This window comes from Schistocerca nitens, chromosome 4 (genome assembly GCF_023898315.1).
Source record: "Schistocerca nitens isolate TAMUIC-IGC-003100 chromosome 4, iqSchNite1.1, whole genome shotgun sequence".
In the NCBI taxonomy this organism is placed as follows: domain Eukaryota; kingdom Metazoa; phylum Arthropoda; class Insecta; order Orthoptera; family Acrididae; genus Schistocerca; species Schistocerca nitens.
In genome coordinates, this window is record NC_064617.1 from 290,935,659 (window position 1) to 290,958,472 (window position 22,814).

A 22,814-nucleotide genomic window follows, 5' to 3' on the forward strand; every position below is an offset into this window, starting at 1 on the left:
ATGATACTAGAAGAAATGGCAGTCGATACGAAAGATATAGGGCATCCGATATTACATTCAGACTGTAAAAGAGCTTCTGAAGACATGAGATCAAATAAAGAGGAATGCACAGATAATATCCCTTCTGAAAATCTAAAATGATTGGGAGGAATGACAACCAAATTATTATTCAAGTAGGTTTGTAAAATCTATAAGACTGGAGATATTCCATCATATTTTAGGAGATATACTCGTATCATAACATAATCCAGAAGATGGCAAGTGAAGACCAGTGCCACAACTACTGCACAATCAGCTTTACAGTTCATGAATCCAAGTTGTCAACAAGAATAATATACAGAAGAATGGGAATGAAAACTGACGTTCCGTTAGATGAAGATTAGCTTGGCCTTAGGATAGGTAAGGCCACCAGAGACGCAAATTCTGCCGTAGCACTTTGTAGTGGAAGTAAGATTTAAAAAAAATAAAGACACTTTCATAAGATTCTTCGAACTACAATAAGCGATCGACAATGTGAAATGGTGCAAGATGTTCAAAATTCCGATAAGGAGTGAGCTAGACGGAAAAGCAGGTAAGATTGGCTACAATACGTTCAAGAAGCAAACCCGAACAATACGAATGGAAGGTCAAGAACAAAGTGCTCGAAGTGAAAAGGGTGTAAAGCAGGGATGCAATTACTCGTCGCTATTTTTTTAATCTATGCGTCGAAGAGGACGGAAATAACAGAAACGTTCAAGAGTGTGATTAAAATTTAAGGAGAAAGGTTACAAAATGTTTCAAATGGCTCTGAGCACTATGGGACTTAACAGCTGAGGTCATCAGTCCCCTAGAACTTAGAACTACTTAAACCTAACTAACCTAAGGACATCACACACATCCATGCCCGAGGCAGGATTCGAACCTGCGACCGTAGCGGTCGCGCGGTTCCAGACTGAAGCGCCTAGAACCACTCGGCCACACCGGCTGGCAAAGGATATCGATAAGAAGATTCGCTGATGACATTGCTATCATCAGGGAAAGAGAATAAGAGTTACAGGATGAGATTTTCACTCTGCAGCGGAGTGTGCGCTGTTATGAAACTTTCCTGGGAGATTAAAACTGTGTGTCGGACCGAGACTCGAACTCGGGACCTTTGCCTTTCGCGGGCAAGAGCTCTACCATCTGAGCTACCCAAGCACGACACACGTCCCGTCCTCACAGCTTTACTTCCGCCAGTACCTCGGCTCCTACTTTCCAAACTTCACAGAAACTCATCTGCGAACCTAGGACGTAGCACACTGGACTCGCATTCCGGAGGACGATGGTTCAATTCCGCGTTCGGCCATCCTGATTTAGGTGTTCCGTGATTTCCCTAATCGCTCCAGGCAACTGCCGGGATGGTTCCTTTGAAAGGGCAAGACCGACTTCCTTGCCCGTCCTTCCCTAATCCGATGAGACCGATCACGTCGCTGTCTGTCCTGAGAGTATTCTAGAGAGGAGTCGGAGCCTAGCCACGAAACAGTTCGGACGTTTGTAGTAGTAGTTCCAATGTAAATGATACGTTGCCGGATCTAGCAGTGGTTCATACATAAGAAGTGTTGTAAAGTGACGGCTTAATCATTCCGATGGGCGTGTAGAAATTTCGTAATTTTTAAGTGAATTTTGAGACGAGAGAAGACATAAATTTCGCGTGGCGTATTGAGCAGGTCGGTGGCTAAAAACTGTAACTGCAATAGGTACCGACAGACTTAATATTTGGCGAGCATTCTCAATCAAAAACAATCCGTATTTTTGTAGCTATTACGTTTTCGGGAAATGCAACACCATAAACTTGCAAACGTGAGTGAAAGGGATTGTGTTAAGACTAGCACGAGCTTGGCGGTGATACTTGTTCACCTAAGTTTCAGAATATATTAATTAAGGACAAAATTTCCAACCTTTCATTTCGTGTGAAAACTTTCTGCCGAAACGTAGTTTAGTGACTTTAATTGCAACCTGGTTCACATTGAAGTACAGTAGGTTTCGCTCGGCTTCCCTACTGATGATCTGCTGAGACAGCGTTCACAGGTAGGTGAAGGTTCGTCATAAAGGGACGGAAAGAACCGCGCCGCCGCTCACCGTGAAAGTAGTGGTACGGTGACACTCCTTTGTAGTCTACTCGAATTTACATGTACGTCTGAAGATTTCGCGACGTTGAGACTCACATGCAGTGTTCTGTTTGCCAGAAATTCTTCAGTCTAATCACACAGCATGTTTTGATATTCAGTGCAATCGTATTTTGTTCATTAGGCGGCAGTGTGGAACTGGGTCGAACGTCTTCGGGAAGTCAAGGAACACGGTATCAACTTGGACGCCGGTGTCTACTGCTTTGTGGCTCTCGTGGAGGAACAGAGAGAGCTGGAGTTCAACGGCAGTTATTTGCGGAAATCATTTTGATCCCTACTGAGGAGATCTTCGGCTTACGAAATGTCATCACATGCGAGCATAAGACATATTCCAAAACTACACAAGAGACTGACGCCAGCGCTTTAGGCTATAGTTCAGTGGGTCTGTTCGAGGACACTTCTTGAGAACATGAAAGACTTGTTCGTCTTTTTTTTCCCCAAATTAATAGGAACGTTCAGTCCTTGTGTTGATCTACGGTGCGCTGCTGTTATAAGAGACCGGCCGTTGTGGCCGAGCGGTTCTAGGTGCGTCAGTCCGGAACCGCGCTGCTGCTACGGTAGCAGGTTCGAATCCTGCCTCGGGCATGGATGTGTGTGATGTCCTTAGGTTAGTTAGGTTTAAGTAGTTCTGAGTCTAGGGGACTGATGACCTCAGATATTAAGTCCCATAGTGCTTAGAGACATTTGAGCTGTTACAAGAGAAGCAAGTTCTTTCGCATTTTGTGTGTACCGTCGTATTCTGTTTTTAGTGCTGAATTTTATATTCGGGTCTACGTGAGTCGTCTTCCGTCTGAACACTAGTTTGGATGCCTGAATTAACTGAACGTGCAACAGCTGTGTTGTTTGTATTCCTACACATCACTGTGGAACTGAAGGGAGATGAGAGGTGAAATACCGTGCGCTGCTCTAATAACACGAAGAGGGGCGCTGTGCTTAACGTCCCCAAGTGGTGGACACATCAACGTCAAGGGAGTGGCATGCCTCCAGTTAGTGATATATTTGGGAATGGATCGTAATTTAGCCCATGGGAGAGGCGTCCAACGTCGTGATGATGAATAGCTCCCCACATATTTCGCACACATCTTCAATTTAATATTGGTAATGAATATTTCATCGTCAGTATTCGATCAAATCATCTGCGTATATTCTTCTATAAGTAATTTCAAAGTAAATTATGAAAGAATCTTCAATGCATGGCTAGCAGTAGGACATAATATAAAGAAATTATGTGCATTTAAGAAAAAGTTTAAAGAGACGATATTGAACATAACATTTAGACATAAATATTTCATTCACATAGACACTTCATTCAAGAGTACGTGCGATGTGCTTTTGCACGTCTTTCACGTAAGGAATATATCTGCTGCTACTTCTATGTTTTGATTGTTTCAGGCTGAGGGGTACCAAGGAGACTTTGAAGTGTGCTTGGCGAAGGGTCATAGCAGCGGCGTAAATGGAATCGAACAGTGTTGTGGGTGTTTTGTAAATAATTAAGGCTACAATTTGTTTCCATGTTGGGTTATTTATGTTCTGTACGCCTCTTCCTGAGTTATGTGCTCATTTAATTGCACAACATGATCAAAGGATGAACGGATACTATTGGTATTGTATCTCTTTGCCGTTTCCTTGATTTTCGTACATGATTATCAGTACGACTAGTTGGTTCAAATGGCTCTGAGCACTATGGGACTTAACTGCTGAAGTCATCAGTCCCCTAGAACTTAGAACTACTTAAACCTAACTGACCTAAGGACATCACACACATCCATGCCCGTACGACTAGTCCACACGTAGTTTTGGTGCAGGTGTGTTTCTATTGTAACTGTTCCTGTCCCGATCGGAAGGTCACTCCCGACGTTGTTTATAAACATACACACTGTTGCCATGAGCGTTGCCTACGGGTAGAACGCTGCACTCAAAAGGATTGCAGAATTTCAGTTAAACTAAAGGACCAGCATGTAAGCATCAGAGATGGCTGTGGAACAGTGGAGTGAACATCCATCATGCCTCGAATAATAATCGCGGTCAATGATCGGCTACAGACCACGTTACGCGCAGAAGGCTTTTAGACCAAGCTAGTTGCTAGGTGCTCTGGAGAGATGTGGTGAGGACATGGAATTGGTTCCAATTCACAGGTACTGTTGAGGACTACTACACAGTCCATCCACATTCGACAGGTGCACAGGATGATCGATATCTATGACTTTTGAGTCACAGGACCCGTGGGCTGACTGCTCCACAGCCAAATTCGGCGTTCGAAGAGGCTGAGGACATCATGTATCGCATCAAACTATTAGGAAACGATTGGATGATGCGAATCTCCATTTTCGACGACTGTGGCAACCATCACGTAGTGTACCACAACAAAATGGACTCATTTATAAATGGGCAAGAAACCATGCAGAACTGGCGTCCCAGAATTGGTGTCAGGTGTTGTTTATGAATAAAACCAGGATTTGTGTGCACACTGATAATCACAGACAACGTGTCTGGAGACAACCAAGTAACGTCGAGCGCCTCCAGCACTTTGTTCCACATGTAAGACGACGCTGCTCTGGAGTGGCATTACATGGAGCCACCATACACCTCTCACAGTTGACGAGCGCAGTCTCAGTAATCTACGGTACGGGGACAAGATTCTGCAACCAATTGTGGGACCATATAAGCAACATTTTGGTGAAAATTTCTTCTCAATGGATGACAACTCACGTGTTCATCACTCTGTTTTCGTGAACATGTTCGTTCAACGTTCTAGGATCATCAGAATGGAGTGATCTGCCTGTTCCACAGCCATGAATCCAGTCGTACATATGCGGGACCTACATCTACATGGATACTCTGCAAGTAACACTTAAGTGCCTGCTGGAGGGTTCATCGAACCACCTTCACAATATTTCCGTGTAAGCTCTGCTTCACCTTATTTTATTACGATGATCGTTTCTCCCTATCTAGGTCGCCTTCAACAAAATATTTTCGCACTCGGAGGAGAATGTTGGTGATTTTTGGTGTGAAGAAGCTGTTCTTGGACGTCGACAACGACCACTCTCTCTGCGTGTACTCTGCGAGAGTGAGACAATTTAGGCCAGGCCTGGCTTGATGATATCGTCGGTGGAACGCCACGACGGATTCATGCCTGCATCTGAGCAAGGGTAGGTTCCACCACGTACCGACGTGCCCAGCAGAGCTGTGAAAAATCCCCATATGGAACAGAGATTTTGAGGTTACACTACTTTTTTCTCATCTGGACACACTGCAGATGAATAAATTCGCATGCCTCAGAGCTAGTTTCTTTTATTTGTGCCACAAATTTCGAAATGAAGGGGAAAACGCAAAACTTTTCTTGATGTGTGTGCAATTCATTCCTGCTTTTCCACTTTAATCTGTTATAATTTCCAACAAAATGAGACGCCTGTTGTACTCCCTAATTTTCAGGTTTGTCATATCGATAGCATTTTTAGTGACTTTAATTATAAAGCAGCTGGTGATTTCCTTTGTCTCTCCTGGTACTTCTTGGCCTGTTGATCTCAGTGTCTGTCGAGGGAGATCTGAATATTTGAAGTTTAGCTTGATTTTTAAGACGTCGCCTTCGTAAAACAAACCTGCGAAGAATTCCTGCGCTTCAGAAGATTGACGTGACGGAGCAAACAACGGTACGTCAGAGCGAGGACTTCCGGCGGATGACAGAAATTAAATTACAAAGCCCTCGTATTTTCCGAAGGTCAAACGCCGGCGCAGAATTTGAGCTTCCTGTTTCCCTGAGAACGCGGTGGCGACGACCCGGGAACTGCAGGCTTGAACGAAGAGGAGTGTTCCCCGCTGACGTCCACCTGCCGGGAAGTGCAAGCAACTCTGGCGTGACAGTTTTCCGGAGCTGTGAGCAGCCGCAACCACCGTGCGGAACAGGTCAGCCAGCATGCCTCATTGCCGCGGAGTCGACTCCTGGGCGCGCGTCTTCATCATTATGCTGGTTCACTTCACAAGAATGTACCGTCCTTCTGGGGTGAATGTTTATACTTGCTGCCGCGCAGGAAAGAATGTCTCCGTTTAAAATCTTGTCTAAATCTGTGATTATGAAGACCACAAGAAGGAACGGAATTCAACCCGCCAGGGTAGCCGAGAGCGCTACGCGCTTCTTCCTGGACTCGGGTAGGCGCGCCGGCCCCGGATTGAATCCGCCCGGCGGATTAACGACGAGGGCCGGTGTGCCGTCCAGCCTGGATTTGGTTTTTAGGCTGTTTTCCACATCCCACTAGGTGAATACCGGTCTGGTCCCCACGTTCCGCCTCAGTTACACGACTCACAGACGTTCGCAACACTAGACGCAGACACCTGGGGTACACTACTTCCGTCCCGTGGGGTTTGGGGTGGCACCAGGAAGGGTATCCGGCCACTCTCTGCCATTAACACTGCCAAATACGGAATAACAAAGCCGACCCCGCGTTGGACAAAGGCCCTGAGAAAGAAAGAAAGAAGGAACGGAATTCCTAAAGAATAGGAAATCATTACCAATTCCCTCGCCTTATGTTTATTCCATAGTACGGGGACCACTATTTTCACGATTTGGCAAATTTATTTTAATTTACCTTTGTGGCCGAACACCCTTCCTATCCCTAATTCAAAAGGGAAGTCGTGTGTGACATCGATCTGTTAATAGTGTAATCTTTGCCCTGTGTGTGATCGTAGTTCAACTGTTTGTGTGTCGTATTTCCGGAGTTAAAGACAGGGGGTCAGCACAGAATATGGCTCAGCTCCCTGTTTCACAATCTGCCAAACTGAGCGTTAAGCTACAAGACGGAAAATCTGAATCGGTATGATCCGACGAAAATTTCAACATCCCACCTCCCGAATCCAAGTCAGAATCAGCGTATGACTTACTGGGTCAGTCAAAAATTCTCTTTACTAATCAGGTATCTGAGAGTATGCTCTGTACGATAGTACACGCACACATGCTCGCGGCATGCATAGGTTTGTTCATGCATAAACGTAGATGGTGTTAGTTACCTTGGAACTCAGTGGCTCGCAAGGAGACCACTCGACAACTGGATTTTTGAATTATTTCATGTTAATGATATGTGAAGTTCAGAACTCAAATATCAATATCCCTATGCAGTTCAGTGCAACTCTCAAAAATGCTCGACAAATTCGACTTTGAAATTCTCCGAGTATCTTTAATACCCTAATAGAAGACTTCTATTTGGCAATGGCAGCGTAGCTTTGTGGACTCTGCCCTGTGGACAGTCTAAGTTAGTGAGCTCAACTCGATTTCTAAACTGAAGGAAACACTTCACGGCATTCGCTTCAGAACTGCTCCAAATTCGTCGGACAATAGACCGCGCCCATCGAACTTACAACACAACTGCAACTGCTAAGAGTATCATACGACTTCCACATCGCTGGCAACGGGTTATACACAAAGCTGGTGACTACTTTGAAGGTCAGTAAAACTTTGAAACACGTACCTATTTTGTACGAGCTGTAAATAAATACACTACTGGCCATTACAATTGCTACACCACGAAGATGACATGCTACAGACGCGAAATTTAACCGACAGGAAGAAGATGCTGTGATATGCAAATGATTAGCTTTTCAGAGCATTCACACAAGGTTGGCGCCGGTGGCGACACCTACAAAATTCTGACATGAGGAAAGTTTCCAACCGATTTCTCATACACAAACAGCAGTTGACCGGCGTTGACTGGTGAAACGTTGTTGTGATGCCTCGTGTAAGGAGGAGAAATGCGTACCATCACGTTTCCGACTTTGATAAAGGTCGGATTGTGGCCTATAGCGATAGCGGTTTATCGTATCGCGACATTGCTGCTCGCGTTGGTCGAGATCCAATGACTGTTAGCAGAATATGGAGTCGGTGGGTTCAGGAGGGTAATACGGAACGCCGTGCTGGATCCCAACGGCCTCGTATCACCAGCAGTCGAGATGACAGGCATCTTATTCGCATGGCTGTAACGGATCGTGCAGCCACGTCTCGATCCCTGAGTCAACAGATGGGGACGTTTACAAGACAACAACCATCTGTACGAACAGTTCGACGACGTTTGCAGCAGCATGGACTATCAGCTCGGAGACCATGGCGGCGGTTACCCTAGACGCTGCATCACAGACAGGAGCACCTGCGATGGTGTACTCAACGACGAACCTGGGTGCACGAATGGCAAAACGTCATTTTTTCGGATGAATCCAGGTTCTGTTTACAGCATCATGATGGTCGCATCCATGTTTGGCGACATCGGGGTGAATGCACACTGGAAGCGTGTATTCGTCATCGCCATACTGGCGTATCACCTGGCATGATGGTATGGGGTGCCATTTGTCACAGGTCTCTGTCACCTCTTGTTCACATTGACGGCACTTTGAACAGTGGACGTTACGTTTCAGATGTGTTACAACCCGTGGCTCTACTCCTCATTCGATCCCTGCGAAACCATACATTTCAGCAGGATAATGCACGATCGCATGTTGCAGGTCCTGTACGGGCCTTTCTGGATACAGAATATGTTGGACTGCTGCCCTGGCCAGCACATTCTCCAGATCTCTCACCAACTGAAAACCGTCTGGTCAATGTTGACTGAGCAACTGGCTCGTCACAATACGCCAGTCACTACTCTTGATGAACTGTGGTATCGTGTTGAAGCTGCATGTGCAACTATACCTGTACACGTCATCCGAGCTCTGACTCAATGTCCAGGCGTATCATGGCCGTTATTACGGCCATAGGTGGTTGTTTTGAGTACTGATTTCTCAGGATCTATGCACTCAAATTGCGTGAAAATGTAATAACATGTCAGTTCCAGTATATCTGTCCAATGAATACCCGTTTACCATCTGCATTTTTTCTTGGCGTAGCAATTTTAATGGCCAGTAGTGTAGTAATATTATCAGATGATCGAATCTCCTGTAGATTCCTGTAGAACACATTCTCAGTAGCAGGAAGCAGGAGATATTATCTGTGTCTCATTACACTATATTTTATGTCCCACAGCGTGATGTCACAGCGGATTCCTCTGGCTGGAGCAAAGAAGTGTGACAGTGGTGTCGTACACATCGGGCCTGAATGGTACAGATAGTTTGGCCAATGTAAGCTATCCGACAATGAGAAGAAATTTTGCATACTCCGGAGTCTAGAGTCATCCTTTACTGATCCAAGGAGGACTCTAGCCTCAGACGGTGGCATGAATACACTTGTGATGCCACATCTTCTTAAAATTCTTGAAATTTTCGAGCATAAACTCCCAGCAAAAGTTAAAAAGCGACTGATTTACAAGTATCATCTGGCGGTTTCATCGGTGGTCTGTATTGAAGAGCATGATATTTTTGTTGGTCAATGTAACAATTCTGCTTAAAAACATCCTTAATGGCATAAGCTCTCCTAACCAAAGTCCACGACACCCCCATTTTTTGGTTTGGTGGATGACAGCTGACCATATGAAGATAAGTATCAGCATGCGTAGGGTTACGATATACACTATGTGCGTAGGTTTACGATGTACACTATGCCCCAAAGTCCCATCGTCATCTCTGTGAACCAAAACTTCAAGATAAGAAAGTTTGAAATCTTGTTATACTTCTATCGCTGTTTAGGTCATTTTAATCGATCACATCCTAATATAAAATTAATGACGGATGTTGAAAAGAATTGGCACGCATCCTTTCCTTGATGCTTTGGTTTCCCTTTAAGTGAGACGTGGAATCCGACTTGATCTGGTATTAAATAACAACGATCTTCATTTCGATCAGCAGACTCTCTTGATTGGTGTTGTGCTAGCGATATATCGTTTAGTCTGTTTCTTTCACCGATGCGGTTCTAGGTCACAGCTTTGCAGCTCGCACACACGCGGTGAGCCGGCCGCGTTGTATAAAGTAGCAGCCGATTCTGTTCTTCATTCAGTTCCGGCGAGATCGTGCGCCAGCATACTCACCTGAAAAAGAGCCAGCTGGTCCGTTGAAATATTGTTTCAAGATAACTACATTATCCGGCTTCATTCCCAAGAGGAGCATCATTGTGAAATCTAGTGCACGACTTCGTCAGGATACAGGCAATACAGGTAGTTTCATGAATTACATTAGGTGTTCATAACAGAAAATTCATTCATATGAGATATATAACAGAACTGCGACTGGATGGAAAATTTCGTTACAGGTAAGATGCTGTCGGATGGTAGAATTTGTAATGAAAAAAATTTAGAAATTTGTGGTAAGGGTTTATGGGACCAAACTGCTGAGTTCATCGGTCCCTAAGCTTACACACCACTTAATGTAACTTAAACTAACTTACACTAAGGACAAGACACACACCCATGCCCGAGGGAGAACTCGAACCTCCGACGGGGGTGCCACGCGGACCGTGACAAGACGCCCTAGACCGCTCGGCTACCCCGCGCGGCAATTTGTACTGAATATCTAGTGTGTACCACGGAAGTGTATTAAATTCGCTGCTTTTGATGTGTTGGTATATTGTGTCAAGATGACTACACTACCTGGCTCCGTACCCGAGAACAGTATCATTTTATTATGCCAGGGAAGTCTACGTTATCACAGATTTCACTACGTTTTTTGAACTGTTACTCTAAGCCTCTATACGACCCGTCAGGTTAGCCGAGCGCGCTAACGCGCTGCTTCCTGGACTTGGGTAGGTACTTGCGCCGGCCCCGGATCGAATCCGGCCGGCGGATTAACGACGAGGGACGCCGTGCCGGCCAGCCTGGATGTGGTTTTTAGGCGGTTTTCCACATCCCCCTAGCTGAATACTGGGCTGGTCCCCGACTCAGTTACACGGCTCGCAGACATCTTTACACTTTCGCACTATTCCATGGATTACACTAGTCGCACACAGTTGGGGTACACTAATTCCTTCCCGGGGGTACGGGGTGGCGGCAGGAAGGGCATCCGGCCATCCCTTCCACTAATATTGCCACATCCGATTAACCATGCAGACCCTGCGTATCCGCGGGAAAAACGGCACAAGCAAAAGAAAGAAAAGACTCTAATCCTCTGCACCACCTAGCCTACACCCCACCGAACAGAAATGTTTGCTTTCTATACGAAGCGGTGGCGCAGACAGCCGTGGCTGGTACCTGCGAGCTGTCCGGCGGACAGTAGGCCCTGGCGAGCTCGAGCAGGCGGTCCAGCGAGACGACTCCGGTGCGGTGTGGGTCGCAGGCGGAGAAGACGGCGCGCAGCTGCGACCGAGAGTGCGCCGGCGGCGGCCGCGGCGGCAGGCGGCGGGAGGGCATCGCCAGGCCGCATCCCCTGCGCGCTCCTGCAACACGCAGGCAGTGGTGAGAGAGTGCTGTGCAGAACACGTGCAACACACAGTGGTATACAGAGCTCGTATGAAACACAGTGAATGGCATATAGAGCACCTATAACACACAATGGATGGCATATTGAACTCGTATAACACAAAGTGGATGGCATAACGAGCACGTGTGACACACAGTGGATGGCATAGAGCACCTGTAACAGCTGATGGCAAATAGAGCACCTGTAACAGTGGATGGCATATAGAGCACCTGTAACACACAGCATATGGTATATAAGGCTCGTGTGACACCCAGTGTCTGGTATATACAGTACCTGTAACACACAGTGGGTGGTATAAAGAGCTCATGAGACACACAGTGGATGGCATATAGAGCACCTGTATCACTCAGTGGGTGACATATAGAGAACCTATAACACACAGTGGATGGCATATAGAGCACCTGTATCACTCAGTGGGTGACATATAAAGAACCTATAACACACAGTGGATGGCATATTGAACTCATATAACACAAACTGTATGGCATAACGAGCATATGTGACGCACAGTGGATGGCATAGAAACACCTGTAACAGTTGATGGCAATTAGGGCACCTATAACAGTTGATGGCACATAGAGCACCTGTAACAGTGGATGGCATATAGAGCACTGTAACACACAGCATATGGTATATAAGGCTCGTGTGACACCGAGTGGCTGGTATATTCAGTACCTGTAACATACGGTGGGTGGTATAAAGAGCTCATGAGACACACAGAGGATGACATATAGAGCACCTGTATCACTCATTAGGTGACATATAGAGAACTTATAAGACACAGTGGATGGCATATTGAACTCATGTAACACAAAGTGGATAGCATAACGAGCGTGTGTGACACACAGTGGATGGCATAGAGAACACCTGTAACAGTTGATGGCACATAGAGCACCTGTAACAGTGGTGGCATATAGAGCACCTGTAACACACAGCATATGGTATACAACGCTTGTGTGGCACCCAGTGGGTATACACAGTACCTGTAACACACAGGCGGCCGGAGCGGCCAAGCGGTTCTAGGTGCTACAGTCTGGAATCGCGAGACCGCTACGGTTGCAGGTTCGAATCCTGCCTTGGGCATGGATGTGTGTGATGTCCTTAGGTTAGTTAGGTGTAAGTAGTTCTAAGTTCTAGGGGACTGATGACCTCAGCAGTTAAATCCCATAGTGCTCAGAGCCATTTGAACCATTTTTGTAACACACAGTGTGTGGTGTAAAGAGCCCATAAGACACACAGTGGATGGTCTATAGAGCACCTGTATCACTAAGTGGATGACATATAGAGCACTTGTAACACACAGTAGATGGTATATTGAGTTCATGTAACAGAGAATGGATGGCGTATAGAGCTCGTGCAATGCACAATGGATGGCAAAATGAGCTCATGTAACATACAGTCAATGGCACATACAGCATGTGTAACACACAGGTGGTGGTATACAGTGTGTCCCAGGATGGAATGGTCAATACTCAAGGATATGACAGGAACGATCATTCGAAACAAAAAAGTCTGGTAAACATAGGTTCCCAATGCATACCTTAAGTTCTATGAGAACTTCTTTATCTTCGATACCGCCAAACAAATTTCTGTCAAATGAAACCATATGGTTCTAGAGACTGTTTCGTCTCAAACGTCTATGATGCATATATGCAGACTGAAGCGACAAATGAAAATCTGTACCAAGGACGGAATTGGAACTCAGGTCTCCTGTTAACTAGGAAGATGCGTTAACCACTTGCACAACTGTACAGGCCACACACGCACGCCTCATCCCACTTCGTATTCCACCTAAACCCGAACATCATTGCGGAGGCTCTCCAACTGTATTGGAATAGCTTCGAGCAAAACGGAGGATCCTGCCTGAAATTCAGGTGTAGATGCTTCAATCAAATGGAACTCCATGGTTGAAGAGACCATTTAAAATCTCAAAAATCTATGGTATATACATGCAAACCGAAGTGACAAATGAAAATTTGTAACAAGGTCGGTATTCTAACCTGGGTATCCTACAGACTGGGCAAATACGCTAACCACTACGCCGCCCTGGTACACTGGCTTTGCACAAATCTCTTCTCGGCAAGCTCTTTGCTTCCCATATTTTGGGAGGAGGTAGTATGGAGCACTACAAATTGTATAGCAAACATGGGCTCTTACGTGCGTACGTTAAGAGCTACGAGCACTTGTTCCGTAAAAGAGACGCTCTCCTTCAGTAAAAAAGATGTGTTTCACAGTATCTTATCGAAGATGAACACGTGTTCATAGTTCTTAAGGAGTGCAGTTTAGAGTTCATCTTTACTAGACTACTTTTTTTATTCGAGTGATTGTTCCTCTCATGTCCCTCAATATTGACCATGTCTGCTGCGACATCCTGTATAGAGGGTTTATAACACAGGGTGCAAGGCGTATAGAGGGTGTGTAACAAACGTTGTATGGCATACAGAACAAAATTGTGGGGTAGGATGTAAATAAATACAGCAGATCGTTGAAGATCCGTCATGCACCAATTATGCTTTAATGAACAGAATAGTTCGATATCTACAGCACAGGTGACCTGCTTCTAACCAGACTTAGGCTTGATGACCGAATCAATAAACAATCAACTGTAATAAGCAATGAGATGACGTGAAAGGAGAAACAACAATTCGCAGAACTGAAACAGAAGATACAATGAATGCTCTGAGAGAAATATATATTAAAAAAGTTACAGGAAGTGGTCATGTAAATAGAGAACTGTTGATATATAACCCGCTTATAATGGTATATATGTACGTAAAATTCACAAAAGCATTTACAAAAGAAAATCTATCTCATCAGAATGGAAACGCGTGAGACTACTCTGATTTGTCTAAGGGAAGTCGGTCTTCTATGACAACTAACGCTGGTTACAAAGTAAACCTAACGATAGCTAGAAGAAGTGTTGAAGGAAAACAGAGGCCATCATAAGAACCTTGTAGTCTATGGAAATGAGGTTTGTGGACAATATAACAATAGTGAAACAAATGTGACAGAAACACCATGAACACAATAAAGAAACAATTACTACATGAATTAGGCAAAGTCCGGCAGGAGAGAGGTAAACTTTTCAATTCACTGAAAATCGAAAATATCCAAAATGAAAGCGATTAAAAGTATGTATGATGGCTTGTCTATATCAAACGCTCGTGGTACAGTCAACTAAAGGCAATTACTACCTTAAGTTAGTGCTGTATTACGACCCCATTATTATTAACTATACATGTAACATTAGCCATTTGACATCCGCTGCTAGACGCCCCTTCCAGAGTTCTCTGTGCCTTGCAGTCATCTGATATATCGATGACGTCACACCTGACAGTTTTCTAATGTCTTCGGCCGCTTTCCATTATGTCAGTGTCCGTATCTTCCTTGCCCTTTTGAATCCAGGAAAGTCCTTGGACTCTCTACCATCTGCTAGTCTGGCAACATATCCCTCTCGCCTCCGATTTAATTTCATTACATTCTTACTCACACAGTAAGCGTAGAGCAGGACTTCTCAACTGCTGCATCCGCAAACCATTTTTACGCATCTCCACATGTAGTACCCAGCAGAGCAATATTTCTCTTCCCAACCTCTATATGCAAAAAGGTGTCCTGGTTGGGCAGTACCGGTTCCTTAGCTGAAGACAAGTTTAACAAATATGCCATCTACCCAGCTTTTAAATATGGGCTTTCACGACAGCAAATCATTAGATCCGGTTTCTAATTCGAGTAGTGGTTTTATGTTCATAATTTGGGACGCGAGAGGCTGCCACAGCACGGGTATAATTATCCTGTCAACGAGATTTCGACAGGTGGTAGTAAGAAGGCCAACCAGCGAGCCAGCGTCTCGAACATTCGCCAATGATGTCACCCGGAACAAGGATAACTTTGAGTACGATCGGTCTTACTAACAAGGGAACCTCCCCAGCGCACCCCCCTCAGATTTAGTTATAAGTTGGCACAGTGGATAGGCCTTGAAAAACTGAACACAGATCAATCGAGAAAACAGGAAGAAGTTGTGTGGAACTACGAAAAAATAAGCAAAATATACAAACTGAGTAGTCCATGCGCAAGATAGGCAATATCAAGGCTAAAATGAGCTACGGAGTGCCGTGGTCCCGTGGTTAGCGTGAGCAGCTGCGGAACGAAAGGTCCTTGGTTCAAGACCTCCCTCCAGCGAAAAGTTTTATTTTTTATTTTCAGTTTATGTAACAAACTCTTATGTTTTCATCACTTTTTTGGGAGTGATCATCACATCCACAAGAAAACCGAAATCGCGTAAGGTAGAAGAATCTTTTTACCCATTCCCAAGTGTACAAGTCAGGTGGGTCGATAATATATTCCTGTCATGTGACGCACATGCCGTCACCAGTGTCGCATGGAATATATCAGACGCGTTTTCCTGTGGAGGAATCGGTTGACCTATGACCTTGCGATCAAATGTTTTCGGTTCCCATTGGAGAGGCACGTCCTTTCGTCTACTAATCGCACGGTTTTGCGGTGCGATCGCAAAACACAGACACTAAACGTATTACAGTGAACAGAGACGACAATGAACGAACGGACAGATCATAACTTTGCGAAAATAAAGAAATTAAACTTTTCACTGGAGGGAAGACTTGAACCAAGAATCTCTCGTTCCTCACCTGCTCACGCTAACCACGGGACCACGGCGCTCCTGAGCCCACATATGCCTTGATGTTGCCTATCTTAGGCATGGACTACTCAGTTTGTATATTTTGCTTGTTTTTTCATAGTTCCATACAACTTCTTCCTGTTTTCTCGGTTGATCTGTGTTCAGTTTTTCAAGGCCTATCCAGTGTGCCAACTTATATCTAAATCTGAGAGGGGTGCGATGGGGAGGTTCCCTTGTAAGAAAAATATACGTTGGCGGAAAAGGAGCGTGTTACACTATGAATGACTTGACCTAACGCTACCAAACTGATATACCAGTATTTCTTCGCCCGTGGCGCATGTCGATTAAAATTTCATCTTTAGCTCAGTTGATGCGTGACGTAAGAAGAGGTGTTCAGATGGTTCTGAGCACTATGCGACTTAACTTCTGAGGTCATCAGTCGCCTAGAACTTAGAACTAATTAAACCTAACTAACCTAAGGACATCACACACATCCATGCCCGAGGCAGGATTCGAACCTGCGACCGTAGCGGTCGCTCGGTTCCAGACTGTAGCGCCTAGCACCGCACGGCCACAAGAAGAGGTGTGAGGTGCAGACAACAGATGGTGCAATGGATACCGTTTCCGTGCGAAATTGTACCAGTTAAGAAGTCGGATAATCCGACTGGCTGCCACAACAGGAGATGTAGGGATTGCTGTTGGACCAGCGCGCCAACCTCTAATTTTTATTTAGTAATTTTTTTAAAAATCATAACTCAGATTTAACTGAGAGTTATACCACTTATCCTCTAAATCATTGTTTCTAAAAGTTGGGTCCACAGACTCCTGGATCCGTGGGATCTAGTCAAGGGGTCTGCGACGAGTAAAAATTGAAATGTATTTTAATAAAATGGAACTCCAGCTGTTATGCAACAACTACTTTTTTTCATTTACAAAAAGAAAGCAATTAGAAATTTTACCCAGGTTTGTAAATTTAGATGTTTTCCTATTTTATTACATTTCTGCCTTGAAGCCGGTCAACCTTTATATAGGATTACTTCAAGTGAGAGAAATTCCTTCCTTGTTAGGGCAATTTTTTAAACGCAGCTGTACGCCAACTTTGTTCGCACAACGCCTTGGTATTTCACGGATTTCATCTTAAAGTGGCGGAAAGCTCCCACCATTACCACCAATTGTAGGTTTTCTTTTAGTAAATGTTAGTCATTTATATGTTTATAAACACCAACCGCCCCCATCAATTATAATTCTTTAATTTTCCATCACTGATCAGTTATAAATACGAAAACCCAATAAAACTTGGGACTTGCTGCATTCGGTAGCGTGCTCATTTCCCACGCCCGGGTTCCCGGGTTCGATTCCCGGCGGGGTCAGGGATTTTCTCTGCCTCGTGATAACTGGGTGTTGTGTGCTGTCCTTAGGTTAGTTAGGTTTAAGTAGTTCTAAGTTCTAGGGGACTGATGACCATAGATGTTGAGTCCCATAGTGCTCAGAGCCATTTGAGCCATTTGAACTTCGTGCATTGTTAAGCAACAAAGAGAAACTACATCCGATGTTGTTCTTTTTTCTTCAGTAGCAATAACACGTGATCAGATAAGAAAAATACGGTTTAACTGCCCGTTAACTTTTCAATTTTTTATTGTCACTTCACAGTTTTAACACCTGGTGTTTTCGAAGGTGGATAAAATGTGCCTGTTCAAATGTTCAAATGTGTGTGACCAAACTGCTGAGGTCATCGGTGCCCAGACTTACACACTACTTAAACTAACTTATTCTAAGAACACACACACCAATGCACGAGGAAGGACTCGAACCTCCGGCGGGAGGATCCGCGCAATCCATGACATGGCGCCCTAAACCACGCGGCCACTCCGCGCGAATGTGCCTGTCGCTCAGCTTTATAACGGTTGGATTGAAAATCCTTTCTCTTACGTAGAAATCAATGACATACAAGGTATGTCTCACCAGTTACTTATGAGAGCAGAGCTTTTCTGCTCTTTGCAGTATAAAAACCTTGAAGCGAAACGGTCGTAATATGGAATCGGACCCAAGACTGAAGCTGACAAAACTTATTCCAGATTTCAATGGAATTATGGAAAAACACAAGGAACTGCATTCTTCATATTAGTGACCCCACATTTGAGAACATGGTTTATCAAGCGAATTTCCTTAAAAAGACAAGGACGTTCATTTTCGGTTACCGTACTTATTCTATCGTATTACTATATTTTCTGTATTACTGTGCTGTTACTGTATTACTGCAAGTTACTGTATTGTCAAATGAAATTTCGTTCACTAGACAACAATCATGTATCTGCAAAATAAATTACTTACTGAATTATTCTTCTTGATCTTTTTCTTGTCGGTGGTGATTCTAATTAGAACATTTTTTAAAGCCACGTGAAACTTCAGATAGAATTACAGGGGATCCGCAGATCAAATTTCCAATAAAGGGGGGGGGGGTGTTCTCGTTATCGCAACGTGTGAGAACCACTGCTCTAAGTACACTACATGTCATTAAAATTGCTACACCAAGAAGAAATGCAGATGATAAACGGGTATTCATTGGACAAATATATTATACCAGAACTGACATGCGATTACATTTTCACGCAATTTGGGTGCATAGATCCTGAGAAACCACCTCTGGCCGTAATAACGGCCTTGATACGCCTGGGCATTGAGTCAAACAGAGCTTGGGATGACGTGTACAGGTACAGCTCACCATGCAGCTTCAAAACGATACCACTGGCTGGCGTATTGTGACGAACCAGTTGCTCGGCCACCATTGACCAGATGGTCTCATTTGGTGATAGATCTGGAAGATGTGCTGGCCAGGGCAGCAGTCGAACATTTTCTGTATGCAGAAAGGCCCGTACAGGACCTGCAACATGCGGTCGTACATTATCCTGCTAAAATGTAGGGTTACGCAGGGATCGAATGAAGGGTAGAGTCACGGGTCGTAACACATCTGAAATGTAACGTCCACTGTTCAAAGTGCCGTCAATGCGAACAAGACGTGACCGAGACGTGTAACCAATGGCACCCCATACCATCAGGCCGGGTGATACGCCAGTATGGCGATGACGAATACACGCTTCCAATGTGCGTCCACCACGATGTCGCCAAACACGGATGCGACCATCTTGATGCTGTAAACAGAACCTGGATTCATCCGAAAAAATGACGTTTTGCCATTCGTGCACCCAGGTTCGTCGTTGAGTACACCATCGCAGGCGCTCCTGTCTGTGGCGCAGCGTCAAGGGTAACCGCAGACATGGTCTCCGAGCTGATAGTCCATGCTACTGCAAACGTCGTCGAACTGTTGGTGCAGATGGTTGTTGTCTTGCAAACGTCCCCATCTGTTGACTCAGGGATCGAGACGTGGATGCACGATCCTTTACAGCCATGGGGATAAGATGCCTGTCATCTCGACTGCTAGTGATACGAGGCCGTTGGGATCCAGCACGGCGTTCCGTAATTCCCTCATGAACCCACCGATTACATATTCTGCTCACAGTCGTTGGATCTCGACCACCGCGAGCAGCAATGTCGCGTTACGATAAACCGCAATCGCGATAGGCTACAATCCGACCTTTATCAAAGCCGGAAACGTGATGGTACGCATTTCTCCTCCTTACAGGAGGCATCACAACTACGTTTCACCAGGCAACGTCTGTCAACTGCTGTTTGTGTATGAGAAATCGGTTGGAAACTTTCCTCATGTCAGCACGTTGTAGGTGTCGCCACCGTCGCCAACCTTGTGTGAATGCTCTGAAAAGCTAATCATTTGCATATCACAACATCTTCTTCCTGTCGGTTAAATTTCGCGTCTGTAGCACGTCATCTTCGTGGTGTAGAAATTTTAATGGCCAGTAGTGTAGTAATATGTCATCCACCCACTTCTGATTTCATTTTCATAACCATTTTCAGTAATATTTGTACAACGATACACAGACGAAGCAATTCGTGCATCATCGTCTCCCACCAAAAAATGCGCATCGAGCTATGCGACTTGTGTTGACCAGTTCAAGCGGTAAAAGAGGGCGCATACGGCCTGGTTCCGTTCAGTTTAGGGGCCGCAAGTTAAGATCTGCATTCCGAGCCATCCAAAATGATCTTAAAGTAATCGCCACTCTGCGAGCAGTGCAGAGAAAATTAGAGTACTAGAGTATGGAAGACGTAAAAAGATATGTGACTGTTATTTCTACCATATATTTAATGTACCAATGTAATATACACTCCTGGAAATGGAAAAAAGAACACATTGACACCGGTGTGTCAGACCCACCATACTTGCTCCGGACACTGCGAGAGGGCTGTACAAGCAATGATCACGCGCACGGCACAGCGGACACACCAGGAACCGCGGTGTTGGCCGTCGAATGGCGCTAGCTGCGCAGCATTTGTGCACCGCCGCCGTCAGTGTCAGCCAGTTTGCCGTGGCATACGGAGCTCCATCGCAGTCTTTAACACTGGCAGCATGCCGCGACAGCGTGGACGTGAACCGTATGTGCAGTTGACGGACTTTGAGCGAGGGCGTATAGTGGGCATGCGGGAGGCCGGGTGGACGTACCGCCGAATTGCTCAACACGTGGGGCGTGAGGTCTCCACAGTACATCGATGTTGTCGCCAGTGGTCGGCGGAAGGTGCACGTGCCCGTCGACCTGGGACCGGACCGCAGCGACGCACGGATGCACGCCAAGACCGTAGGATCCTACGCAGTGCCGTAGGGGACCGCACCGCCACTTGCCAGCAAATTAGGGACACTGTTGCTCCTGGGGTATCGGCGAGGACCATTCGCAACCGTCTCCATGAAGCTGGGCTACGGTCCCGCACACCGTTAGGCCGTCTTCCGCTCACGCCCCAACATCGTGCAGCCCGCCTCCAGTGGTGTCACGACAGGCGTGAATGGAGGGACGAATGGAGACGTGTCGTCTTCAGCGATGAGAGTCGCTTCTGCCTTGGTGCCAATGATGGTCGTATGCGTGTTTGGCGCCGTGCAGGTGAGCGCCACAATCAGGACTGCATACGACCGAGGCACACAGGGCCAACACCCGGCACCATGGTGTGGGGAGCGATCTCCTACACTGGCCGTACACCACTGGTAATCGTCGAGGGGACACTGAATAGTGCACGGTACATCCAAACCGTCATCGAACCCATCGTTCTACCATTCCTAGACCGGCAAGGGAACTTGCTGTTCCAACAGGACAATGCACGTCCGCATGTATCCCGTGCCACCCAACGTGCTCTAGAAGGTGTAAGTCAACTACCCTGGCCAGCACGATCTCCGGATCTGTCCCCCATTGAGCATGTTTGGGACTGGATGAAGCGTCGTCTCACGCGGTCTGCACGTCCAGCACGAACGCTGGTCCAACTGAGGCGCCAGGTGGAAATGGCATGGCAAGCCGTTCCACAGGACTACATCCAGCATCTCTACGATCGTCTCCATGGGAGAATAGCAGCCTGCATTGCTGCGAAAGGTGGATATACACTGTACTAGTGCCGACATTGTGCATGCTCTGTTGCCTGTGACTATGTGCCTGTGGTTCTGTCAGTGTGATCATGTGATGTATCTGACCCCAGGAATGTGTCAATAAAGTTTCCCCTTCCTGGGACAATGAATTCACGGTGTTCTTATTTCAATTTCCAGGAGCGTATGTTACATAAACTGTGTTACGTGTGACTGTGTAGGCGTACGTATGTTAAATATTTTGTTATTAGTTTAGGCCTTTAACTGCACCGTGTGTGACAAAGAAATAAAAAGAAAGTCATTGGGATTACAGTTATCTTTCGATACTCATTTAGTAGCGTAGTGACGCTCAGCCAACTTACCAGTAAATTACAGAGTCAAAAACAACGGATTCGCGACCTGAGTGGTACGACTGCGCAGGAGCAAGGACATCTTTAGCTGACATCAGGTGGCTGGACGATTACAAAATGTCAGTCTCCAGCTTTGACGTGGCAGAGTACAAATACGTCCCTCAAATGTCCTTCATTTACGTACGAATGGGAACAGTTACATGTTAGGTGTGGTAACACAGTGGAGGGAATGCATACGCAGAGCTGGTTTGATGTGGCAGAGTACAAATAGGTCCCTCACTTGTCCTACATTTCCTGTACAAATAGGAACAGTTACATGCTAGCTGTGGTAATACAGAGCAGGGAATGAATACGCAGAGCGCATGTTGCACCAGACACTGACTGTCGTCATATTCGGTTGCTATAAGCGTTTACTCTGCCACATATTTTAGTTTTTATCGTCGTAGCACGCGCAGCTGATCGACATCTCTCGAACTCTGAAAAAGGTCGAATCACTGGCGTGAGGTATATGGGAGCATCAAACCGGCTGAGTGCGGAGACAGTTGACTGTAGCACATAGAGTTATGGTCGCCCGAGGAGCAGATGAAGTAATCCTGCATCGACGTTCCAGGCAAGTCTTAACGGAGATAGTTTGCCATTGCTTTCTTCGGACCTCTTATGAACTGTCAAGTGTATATCGGTGTCGTGTGGATGACTGTGTCGAGTGCTTGAGGAGTGTAGTGTTTTGGATTTGTATTGTTATAGATGAAGGCCAGACAGAGGGTGTAACCTGGTACTGGCACATAACCTAATTGTTTCGAATAGCTCCAAGGAGGTCGGTCGAGGATAAGTTTTCCATCCGACGGATGGATCTTCATCATCTGCGGAGATGGAAATTAATCCAGGACATT

The 22,814-nt window shown here is 45.6% G+C and overlaps 1 protein-coding gene across 4 annotated transcripts in view; it reads right to left on the reverse strand.

The window, feature by feature from the left end:
• Positions 1–22,814, reverse strand: part of LOC126253585 (rab11 family-interacting protein 4) — a 968,661-nt gene that overhangs the window by 697,850 nt on the left and 247,997 nt on the right. For all 4 annotated transcript variants that reach the window (XM_049955015.1, XM_049955014.1, XM_049955013.1 and 1 more), the window contains exon 2: positions 11,237–11,421. In XM_049955015.1, the coding sequence (XP_049810972.1) occupies positions 11,237–11,395 (159 nt within the window). In that variant the 5' untranslated portion in view covers positions 11,396–11,421. The remainder of the gene's footprint in view (positions 1–11,236; positions 11,422–22,814) is intronic.